Raw genomic sequence first — 25658 nt, forward strand, 5'->3', positions numbered from 1 at the left:
AGTAATTAAAAAGTTAATAATTTACATAAAAGCCTATAATCTAGGTTCAATCATTACTTGTAGATGCTATTTATGTAACCAACTTTTAGGGGTATTATTATTATTTTTTAATTACTGGCCTTTGAAAGACGAGGAAGACGGTTATTGATTTTTCTTCGTCTGTTGTTTGTACTGTTGCTGTGCGAACGTATTCGGGGAAACTATCTACCGCTTCGAGCTAAAAGTTTCAAAATTCAGACCGTAAAGGAAGGTGTAAAATTGGATAAGATAAAAGAAATACGAATCGGCCAAAGGTTTTATGAATTTTAACTATGTAACATTTTTGAATTTTTCACCTCATAAAAAAACCTAACCAAAAATTATAATAACAATTTTTGAGAGCTAAAAATATGGTCGATATTTACTTGAAGTTTATAGGTAAAAGTTATATAAAATATTATATTGCAAGCAAATATAACAGTAAGATGGAAAATGAAGATCGACAAATACTCGTAATATAATAAAAACGTGCAATTGTCTCATGTTATAGGTTTTATTCATTTTAAAACGATTGAAATAACATTGTAAAAGAAGTACAATACTGACGTAATTATAACGAATGCAATAAAAAATAAGTCCAATGAGAAGTACTGATACCATTTAGTATTTATGGCCTGTGATTTCAGATGGTGTGCACCGTTGTGTCGCAACACGTACTCTGTCCAATAAGCCACTGTGTCTTTAGGATTTAGTGGACGATCGTGAAAACGGCGCGATAACTTCACGGCATTTTCTTTGAACCTAAAATAAAATATAAATATACAAATCTTTTCTGTCAAAATTTACTTAAAATCAATATTACGTTATTTTTGTATATTTTAGATGGATATACGTTAATATATGTTCAAAATAATTTAATTTAACATAATAATGTTTGATATATTTTGAATTTTTTCAAATTTTTTTTAATTTGTTGAATATTTTAAGACTAATAATCAAAATAACATCTAAACAATAGTTATAATTTGTATGATTATCTAATTTTTCTGCTGTGAATTTCATGGAGGTAATAAATTAAAATGTACACATCAAAAAAAGTTCAATTGTGTGTAAATTAATCAAATTATATGATAAAAATGTTAAAATAAAAGTTAATATATATGTTTTTAAATAACTGAGTATACATTACTTATTTCATCATTAAATTATAGAATGTAAACCAAATAAATATTTTAATGTTATTTAATACATTTTTAATTTAATTAATCATAATTTATATCTCAGTTTAAGAAATAAAGTATAAATTAATTGCTGTTTTATAAAATATTTTATTACAATATTTTAATTTGTTCTGAAAATTACAACTGCTAAACTGTATATTATGATGGAAAATATTATAATTTTAATATACTTAATCAGATTACAATTAGATTTATTCGTATTTATAGATCTTATTGTGTACTAATTCTGTAAGAAATTGTTAGAAGGTATAGTTTTTAATAGTTGTAAATTTTTTTGTTATCAATTATTAGTTGTTACCTATCTAAAATTTATCACAGATATAATAATTATGTAAATTCTTAAAACGATAACAACTTTCTCAAATAACAGATTTCTTTCATTTGATTAAGTTAAAATATGTTATGATATTATGATTTTTATCGCTACAAATATACAAAATTATTATTATTTTTATGAATGATATGTAAATATTATATTCCCTATGTATTAAATTAATTTCATTTGATTGTGATTAGATACCTACTATTTTAACTACTGATCAATAAACTATTATACTCTAGAACATTTTTCTAATCGAACATGTGGATTAATTTAATTGGAGTTTAAATCTTTTTAATTTATGAAGAACTTTTATTCTTTGTATAGTAAATAGGCGCTACTTATGGACATGTGTTTTACTGGTTTAATACGTTGTTGTTGCATCGATGTTTTATTAATCATTATAAATAATAATAATAATAATGCATTAAGCATTGCATTTCTATTACGATTGGATAATGTTGATACTCTATAATTATATTAAGAATATATGATTTATAAAAATAATAAAAAGATAAAAATCTGTGTCTTACATTTAACATGGTTTTGACTTTAAAAGTACCTATACTTTATTCAATACAAACCGAATAAATGTAAGGGGTATCTATATAATTTATAGCTTAAATAATAACAACAATAATAATCATTGAAACTATTAGTTATGAAGTAATGAAGATGTATTTAAGAGCACAATAGGCCAGGGTCAATTAAATAAAAGTAATATATACCTTCTTAGTTTTGGATAATATTATTTGTTAGAAAGTTCCTATATATTTTTTTTATTATTTATAAGATTTAAAATCTCGTGTTTATTATTATTATTAATTATTATCAAGTAGTACAAGTAACTAGTGAAATAAAAATGAAAAATAGTTGATTAATGAGTAATGAACATTTTTGAAATTTGGTGAATTATTATTAATAACAAATCAGCTGTTAAGTAGTTTCATGGAGTACTATGCTCAGGCCTAAAGATAAAGAGGCAGCTATATTGGTCGAGTGAATAAAAATAATTCACTGAATATCGCCCGGTCTAGCTACGTACAGCGAATTTTCTTGGACGAATTCACTAAATATTTTAGCTGACATTTTTCAAATATGTTTGCTATATTTTTTTACATAATTTAATTTAAGTGCAATTTGGTTTGGGGTGTAATTTGTTTCATGGACAGGTTTGATGTGGTCTGTAAGTTCATAACATGTATAAACACTTTAAAAAAATACAATGTTAATTAGGTACCTATATAAATTATACGTTATAATAAGATACATATATTAATAAAATAAATATAAATTAAGTTGTTGAAACCTAGTGCAAATAAAATATTAAGCCATAGTATGTTGATATAGTTGATATGACTTAAAATAACATATTTATTTACACTATAATATTTCTAAATTACTGTTTGGCGTTTTGCGTTTACTGAAGAAGTATAAAACCTATATACCTATAACCTGTAATACTACCTATTTAATAAAACCATTGTGTGTTTGCCGAATAAGACGTGCATCGGTCATATGTATGATAATGTTATCACTTATCAATTAAATAATTATTATTACATTATTACCAAATAAAAATATAATTTAATATTTATATTGAAAAAAAAATAAACTATTTAATCAATTGCTATAATAAAACAATATTATAATAATTTCTAATATTCAGTAGTAAAGTATTCATTATTTGTAAGTTTGTAACCAGGAGAAACACATTGCTCACACTCTTCAAGTTGCTGATAGTTATATGTTTTTAACTTTTGTAATCATATAACTTAAAAAATACAGTAGTGACTGGTTTGATCAGCAAATCGAGTGTATTTTATAATTTTTTTGATGTGCTACAAAACTCTAAAACAAATATTACAGGTGCGAAAATTGTTTAGATTTTTATTTAATTATTTTTAATCCGTTGGAGAAATTCATGGAAATTGTACGTAATTTGATATAAAAAATTAATAATTGTTTTAGTACAAGTGTTTGTTAATCATAACAACGTTTATATTACCTTTGATCATTTAGAATCCGTTTAATCTTGTATACAAAGTCTTCTTTGGTAAAATTATTAAAGTCTACGAATAAGCCGGAACCCCAGTGTTCGAATAGTTCCAAATTTCTTGGTTGGTCAAAGAATATAGGAAAGCCTAGTACCGGAATGCCTGCGCTAGTCGCTTCGATAACGCCAGAATTACCACCGTGTGTGATAAAAAGTTTTACATTTGGATGTCCTGAAATATTAATTAGAAAACATTGACAATCAAATTAAACATAAAGCCAATATAAATAAAAAAATATTGAGTTTGTACACGTTAGTAAAGTACAAAATACAGCAAACGAAGACCAACATAAAGTTATTTGTTATATTCATTATAAATATACAAACCTACTTAAACGTAAAACAACAAAACATGATTTCATTGACGTATCTTTTATTTTTATTATTAAAAAGGAGAATATTTATAATATAAAATATGTATAACAAAGAAGATGTACGAGTATAACCAGAATGACTTGATTTTAAAAGATATATATATTGATACTACTTCAATTTTTTTTTGCTTTAAGATTTGCTTTTTTGTTTAGAAAAAAGTGTTATTATTAAGAAGATCTCTGTGCTAAAATATTTCGTACCTGGACTTATAAAGACAGATTGCTAACGTACTAAAATGTATTGTTTATATTATTATTTCGTATTATTAGTATAGTGATTGGAAGGACTAAAAGGTATACTGATGATTGATATTTTAACTGCACCCCATAGTTGGATACAGGTGATTGTCATTGGGCAGATTTTTTTTAATATTGAGAATGGAGTTTGGTATGAAGCGGGATGTTTAATTTAAGGTGTCGAAACTTGTGTGAAGTTTTATGTTGAAGGATTTGGTTTTGCTTTAATGTGGTTGGCCCAATATTAATGTTTTATCGAGGTGGATAGGTATTTACTATTAACTAACTATTCAACTCATCTCCTTCGAACTTCGTAGTTTAAACCAAGTGGCTATCGATATTCATACCTAATTCTACCTATACAATTAAGGAATAGTTGGTTAGCTATTCTCATTACACAATCCTGGTTGTTGGACTGATATATATAAAGTTTTCTAAGTTATATTTTAATAGTCTTATAATAGTCTTAGAAACTTATGACCTGCGTTCATAAACCAACACAATCGAACATGATATAGCAACATGTACAAGAGTTCATTTAATAATTTAAATAGTAATATCATACACACCGTCACCTGAGTAAACCTGTTCATGGGGGTAGTACATTTAAGATTACAAGAGTAGCAAAGTACGATTTGGAGCATTTTGATTACTATGATTTATCTATAGGTAGGTTGTTATACTTATAATAAAACAATTAAAGCATTATGTTAAAAAATAAATAGAATTAACTGTTATATTCATTTCGCATTTAAAACTCGACTGTTGGCCATACAAATAATATATACGCTGTGTAAACATCTAACCAGATTCATTGAGTGTGACATAAACGACGAGTTAGTAATTGGTTTTTAGTTACAAAATTTAGCAATACAAATTGTGCCGCAACATAATAAAACAATTTTTTCCTCGTTAATCGAAAATATTTCGGTGGGAGGGGGTGTTGAACCCCAAAAACCTCCTCCTGTATACGTGTCTGTTATCACTGAAAGTAATAACATTAAAAATTTTAAATTCCTTTAAATAGTTTAATGTTAGTTTAAATATTTTTAAAATTTTTGTATATAAAAAATAATAATTAAAATAATGGTGAAATGTTTAAAGGTTATATAATTTTTTGTATAACAACGAAATAACAAAGTTAGTTTAATAATACATCATGATTTCACGTATGAATTTATATTGTCTCAGAATTTTAACATTAATCACTCATAAAAAATGAATATACATTTTTTTAATTTAATTAAAAGAAACCTTGTATTATATGTTAAAGTCTTATGTGTAAGATTTGTTTGGTTATCAGGGTTTTCGTACGATTTGAGTTGATTTGAAAACAAAGAAAAATGATTATTTTAAAGGACATAAAAAGTTGAATCTTTTTATTTAGATATTTTATTTAATATTATTTATTAAAATAATTGAGAATACCAACGCGTAATGTTTCATTATCAACGACTACGATCGAATTTTAATAATGTATATTTAATAAATAAAAAGGTAGAAATAATTATCTGTGTTACATAAAGTATATTATTATTTATATTATATTATATATTTATAATATACACAAATACTATACATAAATCGTTTAAGATTTAATGATTAATATTCAAGTGATCGAATGTAAAGGTAATACATATTTTCACAGCATCTTTTCAAACATTATACCTCCGCCGCCAGATGTTATCTCGGGGAACCCCTGATTGATTTTAAGGTGCCCATAATTCACTAAATAGAATATAAGTTTAGTTTGATTAAAAAAAAAAAAATGTTTACGTACATATAATATTATTATCTATATAAGTAATATTATGGACTAGAATATATAGGTAATAGGTACTGTCCAAATTTCCTAAGTACCATTCAAATTTATTGAAAAATCAATGCGCTTAATACATGAATGAACGCTGATAACCCTTTTTCTTCCCCTCAATGTTGTAACCATAAGAACATTTACCGGGAAAACATTTCCTATTTATGTGTTATTTATGACGGTAAAAAACTTTTATTTAAAACTTGTTCTTTTATCTCATTAAATGTATGCCCACGTAAAAGCCACCTCACTATTTTTAAATAACAAAAACATACACATACACATATGTGCAAGAATTTCAAAACTTTTAAAAAATATGCATTTTTTTTTATTCATACAAGAAATTTAAATAAAATGTGTAATCGTTTGTTGTTTTTGTTTTCAATGCCTCGTTTGAATGGATAATAAATCAATGTTGCTTCCTTGAAGATAATTAGTAAATACTAAATTATATATAAAGTATAACAGAGATGCAATTGACTATTTGTTTCAGACAACAGTAGATTAGTAAATAATTATCTATGATTCATAAAGACATAACTACTGCATAAGATATAATTTAAGATGTCTATATTGTGATATCCTTATAGCTTTATAAAGTTAATATGATTATTAATTTTTTGGTTACCTAATAAAATAAACTTCAAATGTAAGCTAAAACGTATTGTAATTTATATAGCATTACTAATAAAAGAGAACATAGAAAATTTTTTATCTAAAAATTCATATAGGAAAAAATATCTAATGACCTAAAAAAGTAAGTACCAACCTATCTACTACTGGGTTCTACACATTTAAATTAATAAATAAAAATATTCTTACTTATAATATCATATTGAGGAAACCATTTTCTAGACATTACATTTTCAGGTAGATCGATGATTGGCCAATCTGACTCTAACTTCCATAAAACCTTTTGTGGTAATTCTCCGAATCCTTCCTTGAGTCCAAATTGTATAGAAATTGGTAAATCTTTCATCCTGACCACGGACCCCAAACTGAAGTATATTACGCCGTGTTCGGAATTGTTGATAAATTCTTCCAAGTCCTGTACAATTACATTCATAAATTCATAACTGAAAACGGTGATTTTCTTTTGAATGTCAAGTGAATAACTATATTTTTATAAAAACTCCAATATTAATTAAAATAAACCGTTAAAAATACAGTTTTATTATAGAATGCCACGACGGAACTATCTATTTAATTTTTTATGCATATATGATAAATATCCATTATAAGTACCCTCATTTGTCATTTTTATAATATAATATTATTGTTGCAGGTATATTTAGATTGCACCAGTAAATTAAGAAGTCGAAGTTATTCTCATATTTAATTTTTTTAATTTTTGGGACTATTCGTTATTTTAGTTATAATATAATTATCTTAAGCTACATTATTTAAAAAAATAATAATAAGCAGTCAAACATTTTCAAAAATGTATCAATATTGTTTTACTATAAGAATTTTAAATTTTATTGAACATTTTTACTTTGATACAAAATAGCACTTGTAATAATAACAATGGTATACTGAATACTCAGTTTCTTTCATCACCTAGCTATATGTCCGTAATTTCCGGTATATGATAACTGATAACTGAGCTATACTGATATATACTTAGTTAATTTTTAAAATTTTCCATAAACGCTGTATTTTTTATTTATTTACTTTTTTTATGTTTTATATATTGTACATACTTATATGATATAGGCACAATTACGTATAATTTTGTATTTATGTCTTCTATTATTATATTATATTATAATATATATAAGGCTGGCATCAATATTTTTAATACGTTGGCTCTAGGAACGGTGGCTCGATTTACATGTAGTTTTTTTTATATTGTAGATAATTTTTTTTTTCGAATAATAACATATGGTACATGTGACTAACCCAATTCCCGTTTATATGTTTATAATGTACCTATGAATAGCGCTAGTTGGAGTTGAGTAATATATGGCTTATAATATAATATAATATAATTAGTAGGTATATGACGGTAAAAATTATAATACTAGTGTCGCTATAAAACCTGGATTTAATTATATGTATTCTCACGGTGGGCAAAGGGTTGGGTGGTTTTAAGTGAATGCCTCCGATTTCTTTGAAATTGGTCGCCAACGGTTTGGACAAATCGAAGTTCGAATGCGTGTTGAGAAACACCATTGATACGTTACGAAGCAAGTCCTCAGCGTGCGGCCTGTTGTCACCGAAATATTTTCGTCCCATCACCGTGGCTGCAGTGTCTATGTGTTTGAAGTACACGCAAACAGTCACATAGTCGATTAAGTTCCAGAGCCGTTGGACAAACGTCTCCGGCTTTGGGTACGGCGAATTCAGAGTCGTGATGTACGATGGGTTCGATGGGTTGTCGAACGAATCCTGGTACCAGGTCAGCATCTGACTGGAGACAATGGCTACGTGTGGTACACTCAGGTGGCTGGCCAAATACAAGTCGCATCGGGAGCCGAGCAACTCTGTGATTACGAGGTCATAGTGTCCCGTGTGTAGCACACGCTGAAGGTCTGGGTGGTCGAATGCTGTGCGACACGTGTTCAGTTGGACGTCGTTTAGGAATTGCAGACATTTCACAGGGGGCTTGTACACCCCGACCACCTGCAATGCATTTTACTTCAATAAGTACATTAGTTACTGTCGAATAAGACATTTTTGTTTTCGCTTATCGACATATGGTTATTTTTGGTCAAAAGATTAATTGTATAAAATATGTGTTAAGTGACATTATTTGCAAAACCGATAATTTTATAATTTGGTAGAAAGTATTATGGGATAAAACACTTTAGCAAAATATTAAACCATTATTTCATAAATAGGTACTTAGTACGATATCAATATATTCGTGTTATCATTTATTAGACAACATTTATCCAGTTTTTATGTATGTAACGCATAGGATAAGTAAAGGTCACTTTTACCTTAATTCATTAAAATCATATTTTTTTATTTTTTTTATTGAACATTTTTTATTTATAAATCTATTAACGTTTTTGAAAATATTTTTTTTACTTTTTTGAACGACAACATTCATTTTTAATTTCATATTCTGAAGTAGAATATTTTTCGGAGTATTTTGATATATAATAATCGAAATTCAGATCAGTTAGTTTATAAGTTATAACTTATACCTTATAAGTATTTAAAGTTTAGGTGTGTGGAGTGGAGTGGTAGTAGTGGTATGGAGATACCTCACAAAATGTTTGTATACTACTCTGCTCACATGAACTTTATACTTATAACTTATAAACTAACTGGTATGAATGTTGATTATTATCTATTGAAACACTCCAAAAAAAATTCTACTTCAGAATATGAAATTAAAAATATGTATCGTCATTCAAAAAAAGAAAAAATTAAAAATTATAAAAAGATGTTGTTTTATTTCGACTGGAAATTATGTGAAAAAATATTTTCTAAAATTTTAATTGGCTATGAAATAATAAATGATTTCTGATAAAAAAAATCGGTCAGTATAGAACTTAAAAACATTTTATAAATAACAATAATAATATCTAAGTAGCAGAATTTTTTTTTTTTTTGGGGGGGGGTAGGGGCGACTTTTGTGGTACAAATTATTGAAAAAATTAAGAAATTTACTCTGGTGTATAATAAGTGTTGGTATACTCATCAACCAACATTATGTAGATCGCTGTAATAGGTATATTAAATTTAATTCAGTGATATTATATCAGCATTAATTTTTAAGGATAATTAATTTATACATAATTAATTATTGTTTCTAAAAAACATCGCATAATATATTATATTATTATTAACATTATTTATTATCACGTATGTATATAATATATATTAATCTAAATGTTTTGAAATCTATATAGACATAATAGTCTATAGAAAATAATAATATGCATATCAATGAAAAGGTTCTAGCCCCTGTTACGATTAATTTTTTTGAAATTAAAGACAATAACTAAAATTAGCAGACAAAAATCTTAATTTTTCGTTTAAATATCCAATTTTGTAAAAATTTAAACTTCAAGCGTCTATAAAAATATTTTCATTGTTATTTTAGATATTTTTAAATCAGTTGATCCGCTAAAAGAATTATATCTTATATGAACAATCTATGTTAGGAACCAAGAACGTCTTCAATTGAGAATACCTATAACATTTTAAAATGTTCTTGGTTTTTTATAATTAATTTGTCTGTAACTACACTATTTCTGATTACATAAATGTTGATTTAATTTTTACAAATATTATGTAATTTATAATATATGCACCCATTTAAAAGTATTTAATTATATTTTATTATCTCAATATGTGGTTAAAATTGTCTATCCATAAGTTTAACCTCTTAAGAGATTGTTATTGTACCTGTATGTGTTGTCTCCATCCAACTAACACACAATATAGACAATTTTACGTTCAGAATGATCTATTTTATTCTATTACTTTTAATAATAGATTAATTCGATTGATTATGACTAGAGCGCGGTGCGCAAATTTTAATTCCAAAGATAAGAATATTATTTAAAGCCTAATCACTAAGGGATTTTTTTTATATTTATTTTAAAATAAGCTGAGCATTTTAAAATTGTAACTTTTTTTTAAATTTTAGAATACTGTTATAACTTTAATCTTTATTTTTAATTAAAATATAAAAAAAATCAAACAGAGTAAAATGGACTATTCTGAACGTAAAATTTGGCATGTTGAGCGTTAATAAGATAGTTACGGCACATGCAGATACAACGTCCTTATAAAATATTTAATCAAGTATTATAAAAATATACAGTTTGAAAATATAGTAGACAAATATAAAGTTTAAAGTGTTTAAATCTTTAAAACCTCCTATAAAAGAGTCTAGAAATGTTTCTATGAGGAACATTGTATTAAAATCTAAATCTTTTGTCATTAAATGTATCGAATAAAAAAATTAAAAAAAAATTAGAGAAGTCATAGTGACTTACTGAACACACTTATACAAGTAATAATTAATTAGTATATAAACAATATGGTATAGTGTGCGATATTCAAGCATAAACTATTATTTATAATATACCATAATGATATTGAAAAGCTATTATATTATACGAGGCATATCCAGAAAGTAAGTGTACTAAGGCTCTCACGACCGCAGGAAATGTTTTTTTACTATGTTCGCTACACTTCTGTATAGATTTACTCCTCTTCTTTATAACAAGACCGTAACAAGTTCAGTACGTTAAAAACTGTGGTCACAAGAATTTTTCTTGTGAATAATGTCGATCGAGCCTGCCGCCACCTCCTTTGTCCACTTCTCGACCGCCCCTTCACCTCCTCGTCAATAAACAATTTTTTTCCACCCGTGTGCTTCTTCAGGGAAGTGAACAAATGGTAATCTGAAGGCGCCAGGTCGGGGAATACGGAGGGCGGTTCAAAACATCTCATCCAAATGAGCCCAAAAATTGTTTCACGACATTGGCTGTGTGGGGTCTGGAGTTGTCGTGCAGCAGGCAGACTCCTCTTGTTAACAGACCCTTCCTCTTATTTTGAATAGCTCTCCTCAATTTTTATAGGGTTTCACAATACCTTGCTGCTTTGATGGTCTCACCCTGAGGTAAATATTCAATCAATATGACGTCTTTGTGGTCCCAAAACACTGATGCCATGATTTTTTTGACTGAAATCGGTTTTGAATTTTTTGGTTGAGGGTGAACACTAGTGTTTGGACTGTCTCTTGGTTTCAGACATATAGTGTGCAATCCAAGTTTCATCTCCAGTAACAATAGACTTGAGAAAATTATCACCCTCTAGTTTATAGCGTTCCATAGAGGTAATGAATGACGGCGCGGATTTCGCACTTGGCGGCAAACTCGATCGACATGTTTCACGAGAAAAATTCTTGTGACCACAGTTTTCAACGTACTGAACTTGTGATGGTCTTGTTATAAACGAGAGGAGTAAAGCTATACAGCAGTGTAGCGAACATAGTAAAAAAATATTTCCCGTGGTCGTGAGAGCCTTAGTACACTTACTTTCTGAATATGCCTCGTATATACCACATGGTTTATAAACATGTCTATTCAATACACTAATCTAATATATACACAATCATAAAGTTATTAAACTTAATCAAAAATAAAGTTTCCTAATCGTTTTTACCGTTTCCCAAGGTGAGGCTATTGCAAACGGTATAAGTTTGGACATATCAATTTCGGTGTAATTTTCATGTGGTATTTTTCTTAGAAATGGTGTTACTACTGTAATTGAGTGGCCCCTATTTAATAGTACTTCAAGTATGGAGCTCATAACATTCCAGTGACTGGCTCCAGCTATTGGCGTGATGGCTAAGATTTTTGCGGCATTTATCGTGTTTGTAGTAGCTAGTCCAAATAAAATCCAAAATAAACATTTTGTGTCCATCTAAAATTATGTTGATACAAACGATGAGCATATAGTTATTAATGAAAACATTAAACAATCAACTACGAACAGTTTTTAATAAAAAGTAAAAACACATATTTATTATTATAATATAATTTTATTGGTTTAAAAAAATTATTTTTTATATTTACAACTATAATATATATATATATATATATATATTAAATTATATAATTTAATATTATCATATTATTTCTGAAAAATATTAAATATTGTAGTACAATATATTTCATACAAACAATAATCTTATTAGGTTTATTTAAATGTTAATAACAAATACTTATTATTTTCTTTTTAAAGTAAACATCTTATCAATTTCACCTTTTAAGTAAAAAATTAAAAACATAATTTAGAATATTTAATTCTGTGAAAATTAATGTTAATCTATACCTACACGTTATTGTTTTATTTATAAATAATTAGTCGTTAATAGTTATGTACTATAGGCCTATAGGTAAGACTAACCTTTGTGTATTAGTAGATTACTGTAGATCAGGAAAATATAATGTGTTAATTCATCAACCGAACGCTTTAAATTAAACTGTACTCTTATTGTATTGTATACATAATGCGTACGCGAATCACTCACGAAAATATTTCACTAAATGTCCGTACAAAATTAAAGAACAACTAGAACCGGTTTCAGCAAGCCCCCGCCACTAGAAATATCTCTCTGGTATGGAAATAAATTGATCGTGGTGCTCACTACGTACAACATAGTCGGGACGAAAGTTCAGAACCAATTTGGACAAACAGCAGTAGTATTCCGCAAACACATTCATAAAGAAAAAAAATTGATCAAATTAAAATTGTTCATACTGTAATCTAAATGAAGGCTCCTATAAATATAAATTGTATTAACGTTATACACTTAAATATTATAATTATCAAACAAAAAACAGTTCGTATTGATATTATTGATAAATTACTATCAACATAAAATTTATAGTAACATTGATTATACCTATTTCATATATTGTTATTAATATATATATATTATATATTTTATTATTACTCAACATATTTAATTGCTCCTAGTTTGTATGTATTTATCTATATAAATATATACATATATTGTATTTTATACACCAGTGTTTCCCAACCTTTTTATTATCCACAAAACGTACTCTGTTGAGTAGGTGACACTTCACAAAAAAAAAAAAAGAAATCAAGAAATGTGGGAAAGTGGGTACTATACTCTGCTGTATAGTAGGTGTTCAGTGAGTCATTGTGATAGATGATTTAGTTTGGATTCAATAACATATCATTATATATATGAAAAACGGTTCTAAACAGTGACAGTCTACGACGAGTCTATAACATCACTAAATATAATATATTTTTTGATATTGCTCTAAAAGTAATTATTTAACAATTTGAAAATCGAAGTATAGTAATTTGAGTTAATTTTTGTCGAAAATACTGCATTTGAAAATGTTATTGTGTGTATAAAATATAAACTATAATTATATACGTAAAAGTTGTATATCTCAACGAATAATGTTTTTTAATTATACAAAATAGGTGAATATCGTTATTTATAGTTTATAATTTAGTCTACATTAAAACTTAAATGTCTACAAAAAATGGTTTTTATATATATTTTAGATTATTTTGTTTCAGTATGAACTACTTATGAGGAACATTGCATTACATTTTCAAGCTTTTTGATCGAGCGAAAACATTTTTATCATACTTAAAAAAATTAAACTAAAAAATTTTTAAAATTTTATCTTGTGTAAAAAATGTTCATTTAAACATTTGGTCAAAGTTAAAAATATCCATGGTTATTATTTTTTGATTACAACAAATGATCAAAAATCGTTTGATAAGAAATAGTTATTTTATGGGTGAATATGATGCAATATTGTAGATATTTGAACGTTTATAAAAAAATATTTTAGTTTGAAAATTTCAAATATCTATAAATAGCTCAAAAAGATTCAAAATATTTTAAAAACATGACGTATAGAAAATGGCTAAACAAATATTTGGAAATAATTTCAAGTATCTTAAGTTATTGTTTTTCTAGTTACAAATTAAAAAAAAATTGGTTTTATCAAAAACTAGATTTGAGTAAAAATTCCTGTTTTTCCTTCATTTTTTGTTTATTTTTCTAAATTATGTTGAAGAATATTGAGAGTTCTTAACTTAGATTTTTCTAGAGTACAAACTAGATCCAATTTTATATCCGAAACCACTCTCGAAGTTTAAAATTGAAGAATTTTGTCGACTTCTTATTCATGTATATGATGCCAAAATGTTAGCAGCTCAATTGTGTTTTATCGTCAGGCAACTTTTTCTTTCATCATATTAACACATGTATATTGTATTTTATGTATATATGGCGCATTTGGAAATAGTTTTTATCGTACATACCTATACGCTACATTTATAAATAATAAATATACATTACCTTCACATATATTATGATATTATATGTAATATGTGTTGATGCATTACGATTTTCATTATTTTAACATTTATGCATAGGCCGTCGGTGCTTTCGTAAATTTTATTACATAAGGCCAATAAAACAAACAAAAAATAATACTGGTAACTTCCACTACCTAAATAGAACCCTTGCTTCTTAGTGATTTATCCCAAAATTCATTTTGTGATTTACCCATAGATTATACTTATATAATTCAGATAAATATTTAATAATTTATAATTATTATTTAAAAGTTTGCATTTTATTATATTTTTTAGTATTGTACAAAATTACAGATACATGTTTAATGTTTATGTATTGTCAAGATACGGAATCCATTATTTTGTTGTTTGTTATGTAAAATGAATATAATATTTTATACAATCAATTTAGTATAAATATTTCAGATAAAAATGAATAAGTTGATTAATAACGTTGATGTATCTATATCAGTGTTTCATAACCCATAGGTCATAAAATATTTTTATTAGGTCACTGTGTGTAAACTATAATAACAAGAAATATAAAAAAATAAAATTTAGTTTAAAAATAATATTGATATTGCTATGAAAAAAACCTAAATAGTGCCATGGCACTACTGTTGAGGAGCAAAGCAAAATTAATAAGCGATGGCAAAGAAGGTAAATTTTTTGTCTTGTTTAGGCAATTAAAAAAACCCTTTTCAAGAGGAAGTTACAAACTATTAGAGATTTGAGCCTATACTAAATTTAAAAAATTGTATACAAATTTAATTTATTATTAGTAATAATATAACAACTAATACAAATACACCAAATAATATTGACACTTAACTCTGTTTTGCATGGAGTTATTATAGTCAAATATTCCAGGTTAGGTATTGGCCATAATTTGCTATTATCATATCAATTCTACAAATTGGGGCTTAATAACGGTCAATTATATAATCGTTATATTATTATGTAATATATTATATATATATATATATATATATATAATTGTTAATCATATTTATAAAGACCTTTGGGTCGTTTAAATAATAAAGCCCCAGGGCATTTGAAAAATAAATTACATAAAGAGGGATATTATTAGTGAATTTTAATATTTATTTACTATTTGTTCTTTTCTTTTATACCATAGAATACATCTAAATTTCTTCTACTCTCTTAATCACAACTTTTCTGACTTAAATGCTCTTATTTACTCCTATAATGCTATCATAATAAAAGCCATCCTCTCAATTTTACTTTCTAAATAAAAAATTTATCTGTGTGATACACACGTGAACCATTCATCTCCGCTCTTATTTGAAGTATTATTACTATATTCACTAGTTATTATCGATTGTTATCGTTATTAATTATTAATAATTCTTATATATAAGAACAGGCTTTTTTATGTTCCAATTTTGTAACGACACTATTTAACTTTTTTCCATTTTTTTTCACAAAGTTGTTCCAAATACCCTCCTGACTATTACTACGGATCACCCGATTTTTATTTTTTTTGTCTGGTGAAAAGGGGGGGGGTTGGGTTGTATTTAAAAATTACGGGATTTAAGCGTGTCATTTATAATTTATTAAATGATTTTTTTACACAAAGTTGTTCCAAATACTTTTAAGAGTAAATCATTCTTATTATTTCCAATTTTATTTTATTTGTCATTTCAGTTATAAATATCATAGATTAAGTTAAATTATACAAATAGTTATATATTTATGGGCCCCCACATGAATATGTTCAGTGGGGCCCATTATCTTCTTGAAGAATAAATAAAAAATAAAAAATATATTACATGGCTAGGCTTTAAGTAGTTAATTAATTATAATAAAAAACCGATTTATAAAATACTAATCAATTAATCGGGTTATTCAGTTAGTTCATAATAATTTTTTTTCTGTTCTTGTTATCTTGTCTTCAATAATTATTTAACTGTTGAGATTAAAATCTCATTAAAAAATTAAGTAAAAAATGATTACTTATTATATTATGCGCATATAAATTGGGTTAGTAGCAGTTTTTCAACGCTTATTTAATTAATAGATTATTTATTTTATAGAACAAAAAAAAAAAGTATAATAGCAAGCAATAAAGCGCAGTTTAGTACTAATTATTGAAAATTGAAAGCAAAAAACATACACCATTTAGTAAAAAGGAAAATATTTTAGATAAGAGAATATTTTGGAGTGTGAAAGGAATGAGTTTATTCAGCTGCAGTTGTAGGTGGGTTATAAATTGGTTTTTGGTGGTTACAAATTATTACAAATGATATTACACGATTTCCACCAGGATTTAATTACCTGAAAATCTATATCTTCCGTAATGGCGAGTTATGATGACGTCATCACAGTACCTCCACATAAACGCTTTGGTTTGAGTAGTTGTGGGTGGGTTACACATTTTTTTCCGGTAATTACAAATGATATTCCAAAGTCCTCGAAGTCACCCCTAGTTAGGGACGTGACTTATACTAGGATAGAAATAACATATTAATATGTTTATAAATATTATTCGACAACAGCTCCTGACAACGACGCACATATACGTAATTTATTTTAAAAATAAATATTATAGTTATACTTATAAGCTATACTAATATTTTACCGTGTACGGAAGATGCTGCTGGTAGTCCAAAATGGATGTATAATATCGCAGTTCAAACGTACGCACACACGATTATGTGACTTTGTTTATAATGTAATGTATTAAGAATAGCTCGGAGTATAAAATTATTTTTTTTTCTACAATTTTAGTTGGCGGTGCAATCATCCCGTTTACCTAGCCACTGTTGTCGACGATGAATTTTCTCGGTAATTTTGTTAACGATATATGTGTATCATATAATATATCATATATACTTACAGACTATGTGTACCGATATTCATGTAACGTAAACACCTGTCAGACGTCGCGGTGGACAGTGGCTACTTCCCACTGGTTAGTACAATACTTACTTATGACTCATAAGTTATGAGATATTTATTAAAGTGATTGGTGTAAGAACTAAGGCGTATTCACAGAATAGGGTTTGTTTTAATATTGTAATACACGTAATTTATACATTTATGTAATTATTTACATGTTAGAGATGATATTTTTTTAAACACAATTCGCGTTAATCTTATTAGTGTGATTCGGTATTTTATTATATTACATTTTTATTTATAAGTATTTAACATTTATTATTTATTAGTAAATAATTTATCACCTATATATAATTTATAACACGTGTTCACTATAACAATAACTATAGACCATCCCGCCACTATCAGACGTAAGTACTACAAATTTACATTATTGGTATCAAAATGAAATTATTTAGTACATTTACATTTATCGTGAACTTTGAAATCACATTAATCTTATATGCATGCCTACACACAAAACTTATGTTTCGTACACGTAGTGGCGTGGTGAATTTGACATTTTTCGAGGGCTATACTACCCGAAATTCGATAAATATATTAAACTCGTATTTTTATTTACTTGTCGTAGTAAATAATATAATACTCACTAGTTATTACAAAATTCTTATCCACTCACCCGCAACCTCTTAAAAATCCCAGGAACAACTCGATACCACAACTTCCAATCAATTAGTCTCTTTGCCTCGCCACTGCATAAACGTACTTGTGCATCATTTCACAGTGGACGGAATGAATTTGTAAAGCACCACGTGTATATGACGGCGCGCGTCATGAACCATAATGTTAGAAATGCCGTCGCCAGTGCAGCACACATGTCCAACATGAAGTGGCTAGTCCACGACGCGTCGGCCGACAAAGGCCGGATGCTGACTTCTGCAGCGTGTCGAATCAAATACTCGACCCAGTAGACGACAGATTCGGAAGGCGTCATGGGGCGGTCTCGAAACAGGGACGACACCCGTTTGGCGTTTTCCGAAAAACTGAAAAAAAAACAACACACACGTAAGTGACATAATAATATAACAATAAACATAACAAAATATATATATATATTATGTTAAAATGCCAAATGGTAGGCGTATATGGTGTAAGACGTAGGTATACATTTTTGTAATGTATAATAGTGTGACATAGGACATAGGTGTACACTCTGTAGGGATGAAAAGAAATAGTTAATCTACAGACTGCAGTCCACTCGTAATAGGTGGATTTAGACTTGGTCACAGGAACTCCGCATTATTTATTCCCACTTCCTTACAAATATATAAACGATAGACGATAGCCCTCCAAATCAGTTTTCAATTAAACTATTTATTTTACATAACTATATATTTTTAACATATTAGTATCCGTGAATTTTCTTTCCCCCGAAACTAAAATATAAAATAAGTAAATTCAAAAATATGTCATATTATAACAAAAATTATAATATATTATAATAAGACCAGATGCACAATTATTTTTACCTCAAGCACGTTTTGTAGTTTGCGGTGGCTGAAAAATTACATTTGATTACCCAATATACACATGTAGGTATATTATTGTATTGCTTTAAACACATTATAAGCAATTTTAATTATATACCACAGAACACGACATTTTCGAGTCAGAATTCTCTCCTTCTTTTTTTTAAGATTATATAATAATACATTACATAACTGAAATATATAATATATTATACATATATATATATATTTTTTTTTTTGAGTAAATTATAATAATTGATATTATTATTTATTACTATATTATTAAAACATGTCACTCTAGTCCTAACTTTCTGTTTTGTAGTCGCTGTAGTAGTACAGTAATACTTTAATCAATTTAATCCAAATACAAAATTCTTGTTAGACGTTGTGCCAATATTATTCGGTTATCATTTATTGTGTGGAGATTGAATTTTTATACCTCCACAGTGTTTTTGGTTTGGTTATGTTTACCGTCTATGATACGCATAGGGTCTCCGAAACATATGGCCGAATACCAAATTTGAAGGGTGTAAGGACAACGACATCGCACCCATAGAATTTAAAACGCATGCGTTCAATATTGTTTTGCGCCTGTATTATTAATTATTATGATACAAAAACTGATGATATATAATATGAATCTATTTGGAACATTGTGGAGGGCTATATATTCACGCCTCCCCGATGTAATACAAAAACTAATTTTCCATACGCACCGATTTTATGCTTGTTTACCATTATATGTTAATAGTTACTAATAAAGTAATAACTAATAGATACTAGATAGTTATATGTAAGTACCGAACTATTCTAAAACAAAATACTACGTCTATATTTTATACCAGCGGCTTTCAGTTAAATATAATTTTTTTTGAAATTCTCATTTTAGACTATTACGATTTATAATCCGTAATATTTATTATAATAACTATTGAAAACATAAGCAAAATAACACTTTATGTGGTGTAACGTTATTTCCATATTGATGAAAAATTAAACTATATAGGTAAACAAGTATAACAAAATATGTCAACATTGATACTATAGGTACCATACTAGTGTGCTTCAATGACGTGCTTCTATTGCAAAGCCATCAACCACTATAATATAGCATACGTTATTCTCAGTGCATGTACTAAAACTAATTCATTTTATACTTAGTAGAAGCTTATACCATGATATTTACTCCTTTAATATTACATATTTAACGCTTTGACACGAATGGAGTTAATTTTAATAGAATTTACCCACGGCATCATACACGATGTGGATACATACCACCGTGGATAACGAAACCCATGTATTATTTAAAAATGTAGGTTATTAATGTTATTATATATTTATTAAATATTACTAAGTAGGCTAAATAATTGTTTTATCCACTTATCCACTTATTGTTGTATTTTAAAATTGTTACATTAAATAATGAAAATTATTAAAAAAAAAAAAATGTTATAATATTCACTATTAATAATAACGATAAATTATTATTTTTAATATTTAAAAATTATTAAAAAGAACTAATCACTCAAGGGCGATCGTACTTATAAAAACAAACACTGATAAGATAAGATTTATTCTTTAAAAAAAAAAATCATATTTTATTTCTGTGACCGAATAAGTAGTTTTAATATCACAAATTCTTTGTCCTTATTATCAATTATTATAACTATTATAGCATATTTATTGATGTACATTTTTATCTGTTATCAAAATAGGATTTAATAAATGTAAATACTAAATAGCATGTATAAACATCTCTTAGATAAATTTAATAACTTTAATTACCTATAATTTTATATTAAAAAATAATAATACTATAATATAAATATAATTTAAGAATTATATGCAAGATAATTATGTATCACATACTCCAATGCATTAAAAATACCTAAATATTATAAACACTTACCTAATTAACTCATACCATTATAGCATACCATTTTTCATTTATTGAATAACTTATGATTTAGGTTAATATTTATAACTGATACCACTGATAAAATTAATCTAGTTAATATTTATAGTACCTTTGATCATTGATTAATCGGTTTATGGCTTCAGATAGTGTTTTTTGAGTCAGGTTATTGATTTGCATAGACAAAGCCATACCGAGGTCTACTAGGTTTTGAATGTTTCTCGGCTGATCGTAAAATAACGGTATACCAAGTACTGGAACTCCCGCGTCTACAACTTCATACATTCCACTCATCCCGCCATGACTTATGAACAGTTTCACATTTGGATGCTCTAAAAATTCGACATTCAAAACGGAATTAAAAATCCATCATTAATATACTAAAATCAAATGAACCTTTAATGAAATGTTTCAGTTAATAATTTTTTATATAATATATTTATATACTTTTTTTTTAATTTTCACGACTTTACATATTTATGTATTATGCATACCTAACTAAAATTTTTAATTTTATTTGATATTCAAACCAGTATTGTTAAATTATATAAATAAAATTCTGGTATTTCTACCATGTTACTATATACAAATTATAGTTTACTGGAATATTATTTCATTGAGTAATACTGTAATGATTTGAATAATTGAAACGATATAAATTGGATTTTGGATGACCACCTAATATACAAGTTCAGTTATAAATATAATTAACAATTAATTTTAATTAACATAACGAATATGAATAACTCTAAATATATTCAATTGACTCACGTAATATAGCACGTTGTGGTAACCATTTACATAACATCACATTTTCTGGTTTGTCTGGCATGTGATCGTTCTCGTACTTCCAAAGAACCGTTTGAGGAAGTTGACTAAATACGATTTTAAACGCCCTTAATACATCATCGGGTAACGTATCCATGGCCACCAAAGAACCAAAAGTAAATACGATTACGCCGAATTCATTACTCTTGTTCATCACATCCGCTAAATCCTCCAAAAACACAATATAAATCAAAATAATTAACAAAAACACTTAAAATATAACTTTCAAACTATTGGAAGTAGTTTTACAATAGTATTATGAAGCTGTCTTTGAAAAAAGCTAATGGTTGAGGATTTTAATATAATTTATATGGTTATCTTATGGACCTGGCTAGATGCTTTTTAGTAAAAAATATGACCAATATTTACTATGTTAAATCATTAAATGCAATACAGGCATACAGTTACCGTGGTGTAAATATTATAGCAGTACCACTTACTCGTATATAAAATATAATAGTGTAGACACAAAATACTATGGTCGACGTGACGCAATATTATAACACAAAACAATTATCTAATATAAATGAAATATGTAATTTCAATGGTCTAAAAAGACACATTTGTGATTATTATTATTAGTTTATTTACACCAAATAGCAGTTTAAGATGGATATTTTTTAATATCGTTTAAGTTATGATATGAAACAAATTACATATTATAAGAAATTAATTAATACATAATAATATATAGGATAGCTAAGTATTGGTAGGTACAAAAATAAAAATAAATAGTATTAACAATGGAAGACAATCTAAATGTGTAGGACATGGCCTAAGTAATTAAGCTGAATTCGCGAATCTAAGCATCCGATGTAATATGTAGTTATGTATGTTATTCTGAATAATATTATAAATGTTAATAGATTAAAATATAAAAAGGAACATAACTTGAAAAGCACAGATTAATACAAAACTATAATGAATATTATAGGCCTGCAGAAATAAATAGTTAAAATCGACAAATTTTTTATTCTGGAGTAGAACTCATATTTTACAAGTAAATTGAAGTAGATTTTAGAAATCTGTAAATTCATCATTTAAGGCTATATGGCTAGAATTTACCTTGAGGGCTAATTTCACACTACACCCCTCCAATTTTTCCGAATTTCACCCGACAACCAACTTAGAATATAAATTATATAATTTGGACAAAATGAAATATTTCTTTTTCCATAAACGTGACAGCGTACCCGATATGACACGGTTAAAAGCGAACGACTCAACGGCTGAGGTGACGGACGGGCGAAGAGACACCTACTCTGGGAAGCGATTCAAGTGGCCGGTTCAGGTGTATGCCACCAATTTCCAGGACGTTGGGACCCATCGGTCGGCCAGGTTCTACCGAGTGGTGCGTGTTAACGAATACCATGGTGTTCCGGTGCTCCGGCCACCGCTGGTCGCGGCCCGCGTCGTTGTACCACCGGACCAGTGTGGTGTGCGCGTACAGCAGTGCGTTGACCAGCCGGTGGCTGAACGTCACGGGTGTCGGCCGGTCGGCAAGCAAATTGCCCAGGTACGACGGGTGGTCGGGGGCGCCCGTGGCCACCGGCATCCAGTTGACCGTCGATGACGGGACCACGTAGACGGCGGGCAGGCCCAGCCTGTGAGGCAGCGCGGACATGCACTCCGAATGCAGCGACTCCATGATGACGGCATCGAACTTACAGCCGCCGTTCAGTAAGTCGTGCATTTCCGGCATGTCGGACATGTGTTCGCACACGCGCCGAGCCCGAGTGGTGGCCAGTCCCACCATGAACGTGTTCGACCGGAACATTCTCATCACTTGCGTGTAGTCCAAGTTTCTGGCTGTTTGGAGTTGTCCACTGGCCAGCGATGACATGTCCACGTGCGTGTAATTGGGGTGCGTGGCCAACCGGACGGTGGCCGGATGTATGGTCGCGCACACCACCTCGTGACCGGCGGCCACCAAGCTCTCCAGGACCGCTGACATGACATTCCAATGGCTCTGTCCGGGGCTGGGCTCGCACGCCAAGATCCGGTGGGCCGCGATCGTCGACGAGCAGCCGATCAACCACAGCAGCAAACCGACGATGGCCAAACGGATTGCTCCGAAATGCATGTTCTAAAAAACGATTCACATGCCTAGTGTATTAGTTAGGTTAGACATTCCTCGTTCGGGTTTGCACCGTTTGCGGGACTGGTGCCTGTTTCGGAGTAACTGTTTAATATCATACATTTTATACTGTAGAAAAATGTTCAGTTTTTTATTAATTCGTAAACCGAGTAAAAAAAGTATATATATTCCACTAAGTACATAATAAGGTTCTATTCTTATTATGATATAATGAGTAGCTGGTATTATGTAACTTATAAATTGATTTTTCAAACGATATTTTTTGTTTTATTATTATTCAAAAAATATTAATCGTAAGCATTTAAAACATTTTACGATTATTTAAATTTTCATTTTTCATGTACGATTTGTTTTTTAAACCTTTAAGTTTTTAAGTTATTTAAAAGCACTTATTATATTAAATTGTTAAAAATGTTATGCTCAGTCATAGCATTTTAAAAATTGAATAGCAATATTTATTTTAAGTTGTACATATAGTCATTTAAGAATATCTATAAATAACTATTTTTTTAAGGGTCTGAAATGTTCTGACTATATTGAAGATAAAATTTTGAAAAAAATCACGAAAATTTACAAATTATTTTGTACTTAGCTAAAAATGTATAAAATTTAAATTCAATACTATTATAGGCTTATTGAAAATTTAATGCAAAATTCCTCGTAAGTCGTTTTTACAGTAACCTTAAGATATCTAAAATACAAAATATTTTTTTTTTTTTATATATATAAACATTAAGCCTATATCGTCCTATAAAGTGTATTTATAATCTAATATCATGTTATAATATTGATAAATATTTATTTTAAAAAGTTATAACAGGGATTTAAAATGTTATAATATAACAATTAAATTATTTTACCTTAAAACTTGAGCGTGCTGAATGTGAAAATAAACAACTTGAGTTTCAAGATAAAAGTGATGAATTGTAAAGAATATTTTTCCTTTCATTAATATAGTTAATATTGGATTTGGTTATATGGCTAAGCATACACTAAATAGAAATCTAATAGAATATTATTTATCAGTAGTGATTTACTAGTTATTTTTTATATTTACAGGTTCAATAATAATCATTAATAGATTAGATAAAAAAAAGTATTTCTCAAATTTGTTTAATATACAATTTTTAAAGATAGGTAATTGCGTATGATTTTAAATAATACATTACATTTTACATTATATTATATTAAAAAAACAAAATAATATATCATTGTTGTTTTGATAGATTATAAACGATAAGTATTGTACAGTTTTTCATTGCCAAATTACAATATTTTCTATTAATAGAAAACGTGCTGGCTTAATAATATTGTATTAAATTTAATTAATTTTAGAGGTAAATTGACTTGTATGAACTCGTAATGTATATAATACATATTATATTATGTATATTGTATAAGTATATAATATTAATATATATTGTGTGTGTGTGAAGTATTTTTTATTATTTTTTTTAAATAAATATGATAACTAAGTAGGTCTCACCATTCTAAAATTTAGGAATGTAATAAAAAAAAATATTAAATTAATAAATATTAATAAATAAATTGGAAAAAAAGGTTAGTTCAGAT

General features: G+C 27.7%; 1 protein-coding gene and 1 pseudogene across 3 annotated transcripts; both read right to left on the reverse strand.

Moving 5' to 3' along the window:
• Nucleotides 1–512: 512 nt before the first annotated feature.
• On the reverse strand, nucleotides 513–17312 carry LOC113550570 (UDP-glucuronosyltransferase 2B10-like). 3 transcript variants are annotated; one of them, XM_026952498.1, is made up of 6 exons: nucleotides 17150–17312; nucleotides 12155–12415; nucleotides 8087–8644; nucleotides 6842–7067; nucleotides 3548–3767; nucleotides 513–780 (listed from the first exon to the last, which is right to left on the reverse strand). In XM_026952498.1, the coding sequence occupies exons 2-6, from the start codon at nucleotides 12413–12415 to the stop codon at nucleotides 537–539; spliced, it is 1509 nt and encodes a 502-aa protein (XP_026808299.1). In that variant the 5' UTR covers nucleotides 17150–17312; the 3' UTR covers nucleotides 513–536. The 3 variants fall into 3 exon arrangements, with proteins under 3 accessions (XP_026808299.1, XP_026808298.1, XP_026808300.1); XM_026952497.1 differs by lacking the exon at nucleotides 17150–17312 and adding an exon at nucleotides 12902–13255; XM_026952499.1 differs by lacking the exons at nucleotides 12155–12415; nucleotides 17150–17312 and adding an exon at nucleotides 11073–11921.
• Nucleotides 17313–17867: 555 nt separating this feature from the next.
• Nucleotides 17868–25084, reverse strand: LOC113550569 (annotated as a pseudogene).
• Between the last annotated feature and the right edge of the window lie 574 nt (nucleotides 25085–25658).

Source organism: Rhopalosiphum maidis, chromosome 1 (genome assembly GCF_003676215.2).
Source record: "Rhopalosiphum maidis isolate BTI-1 chromosome 1, ASM367621v3, whole genome shotgun sequence".
Lineage (NCBI taxonomy): Eukaryota > Metazoa > Arthropoda > Insecta > Hemiptera > Aphididae > Rhopalosiphum > Rhopalosiphum maidis.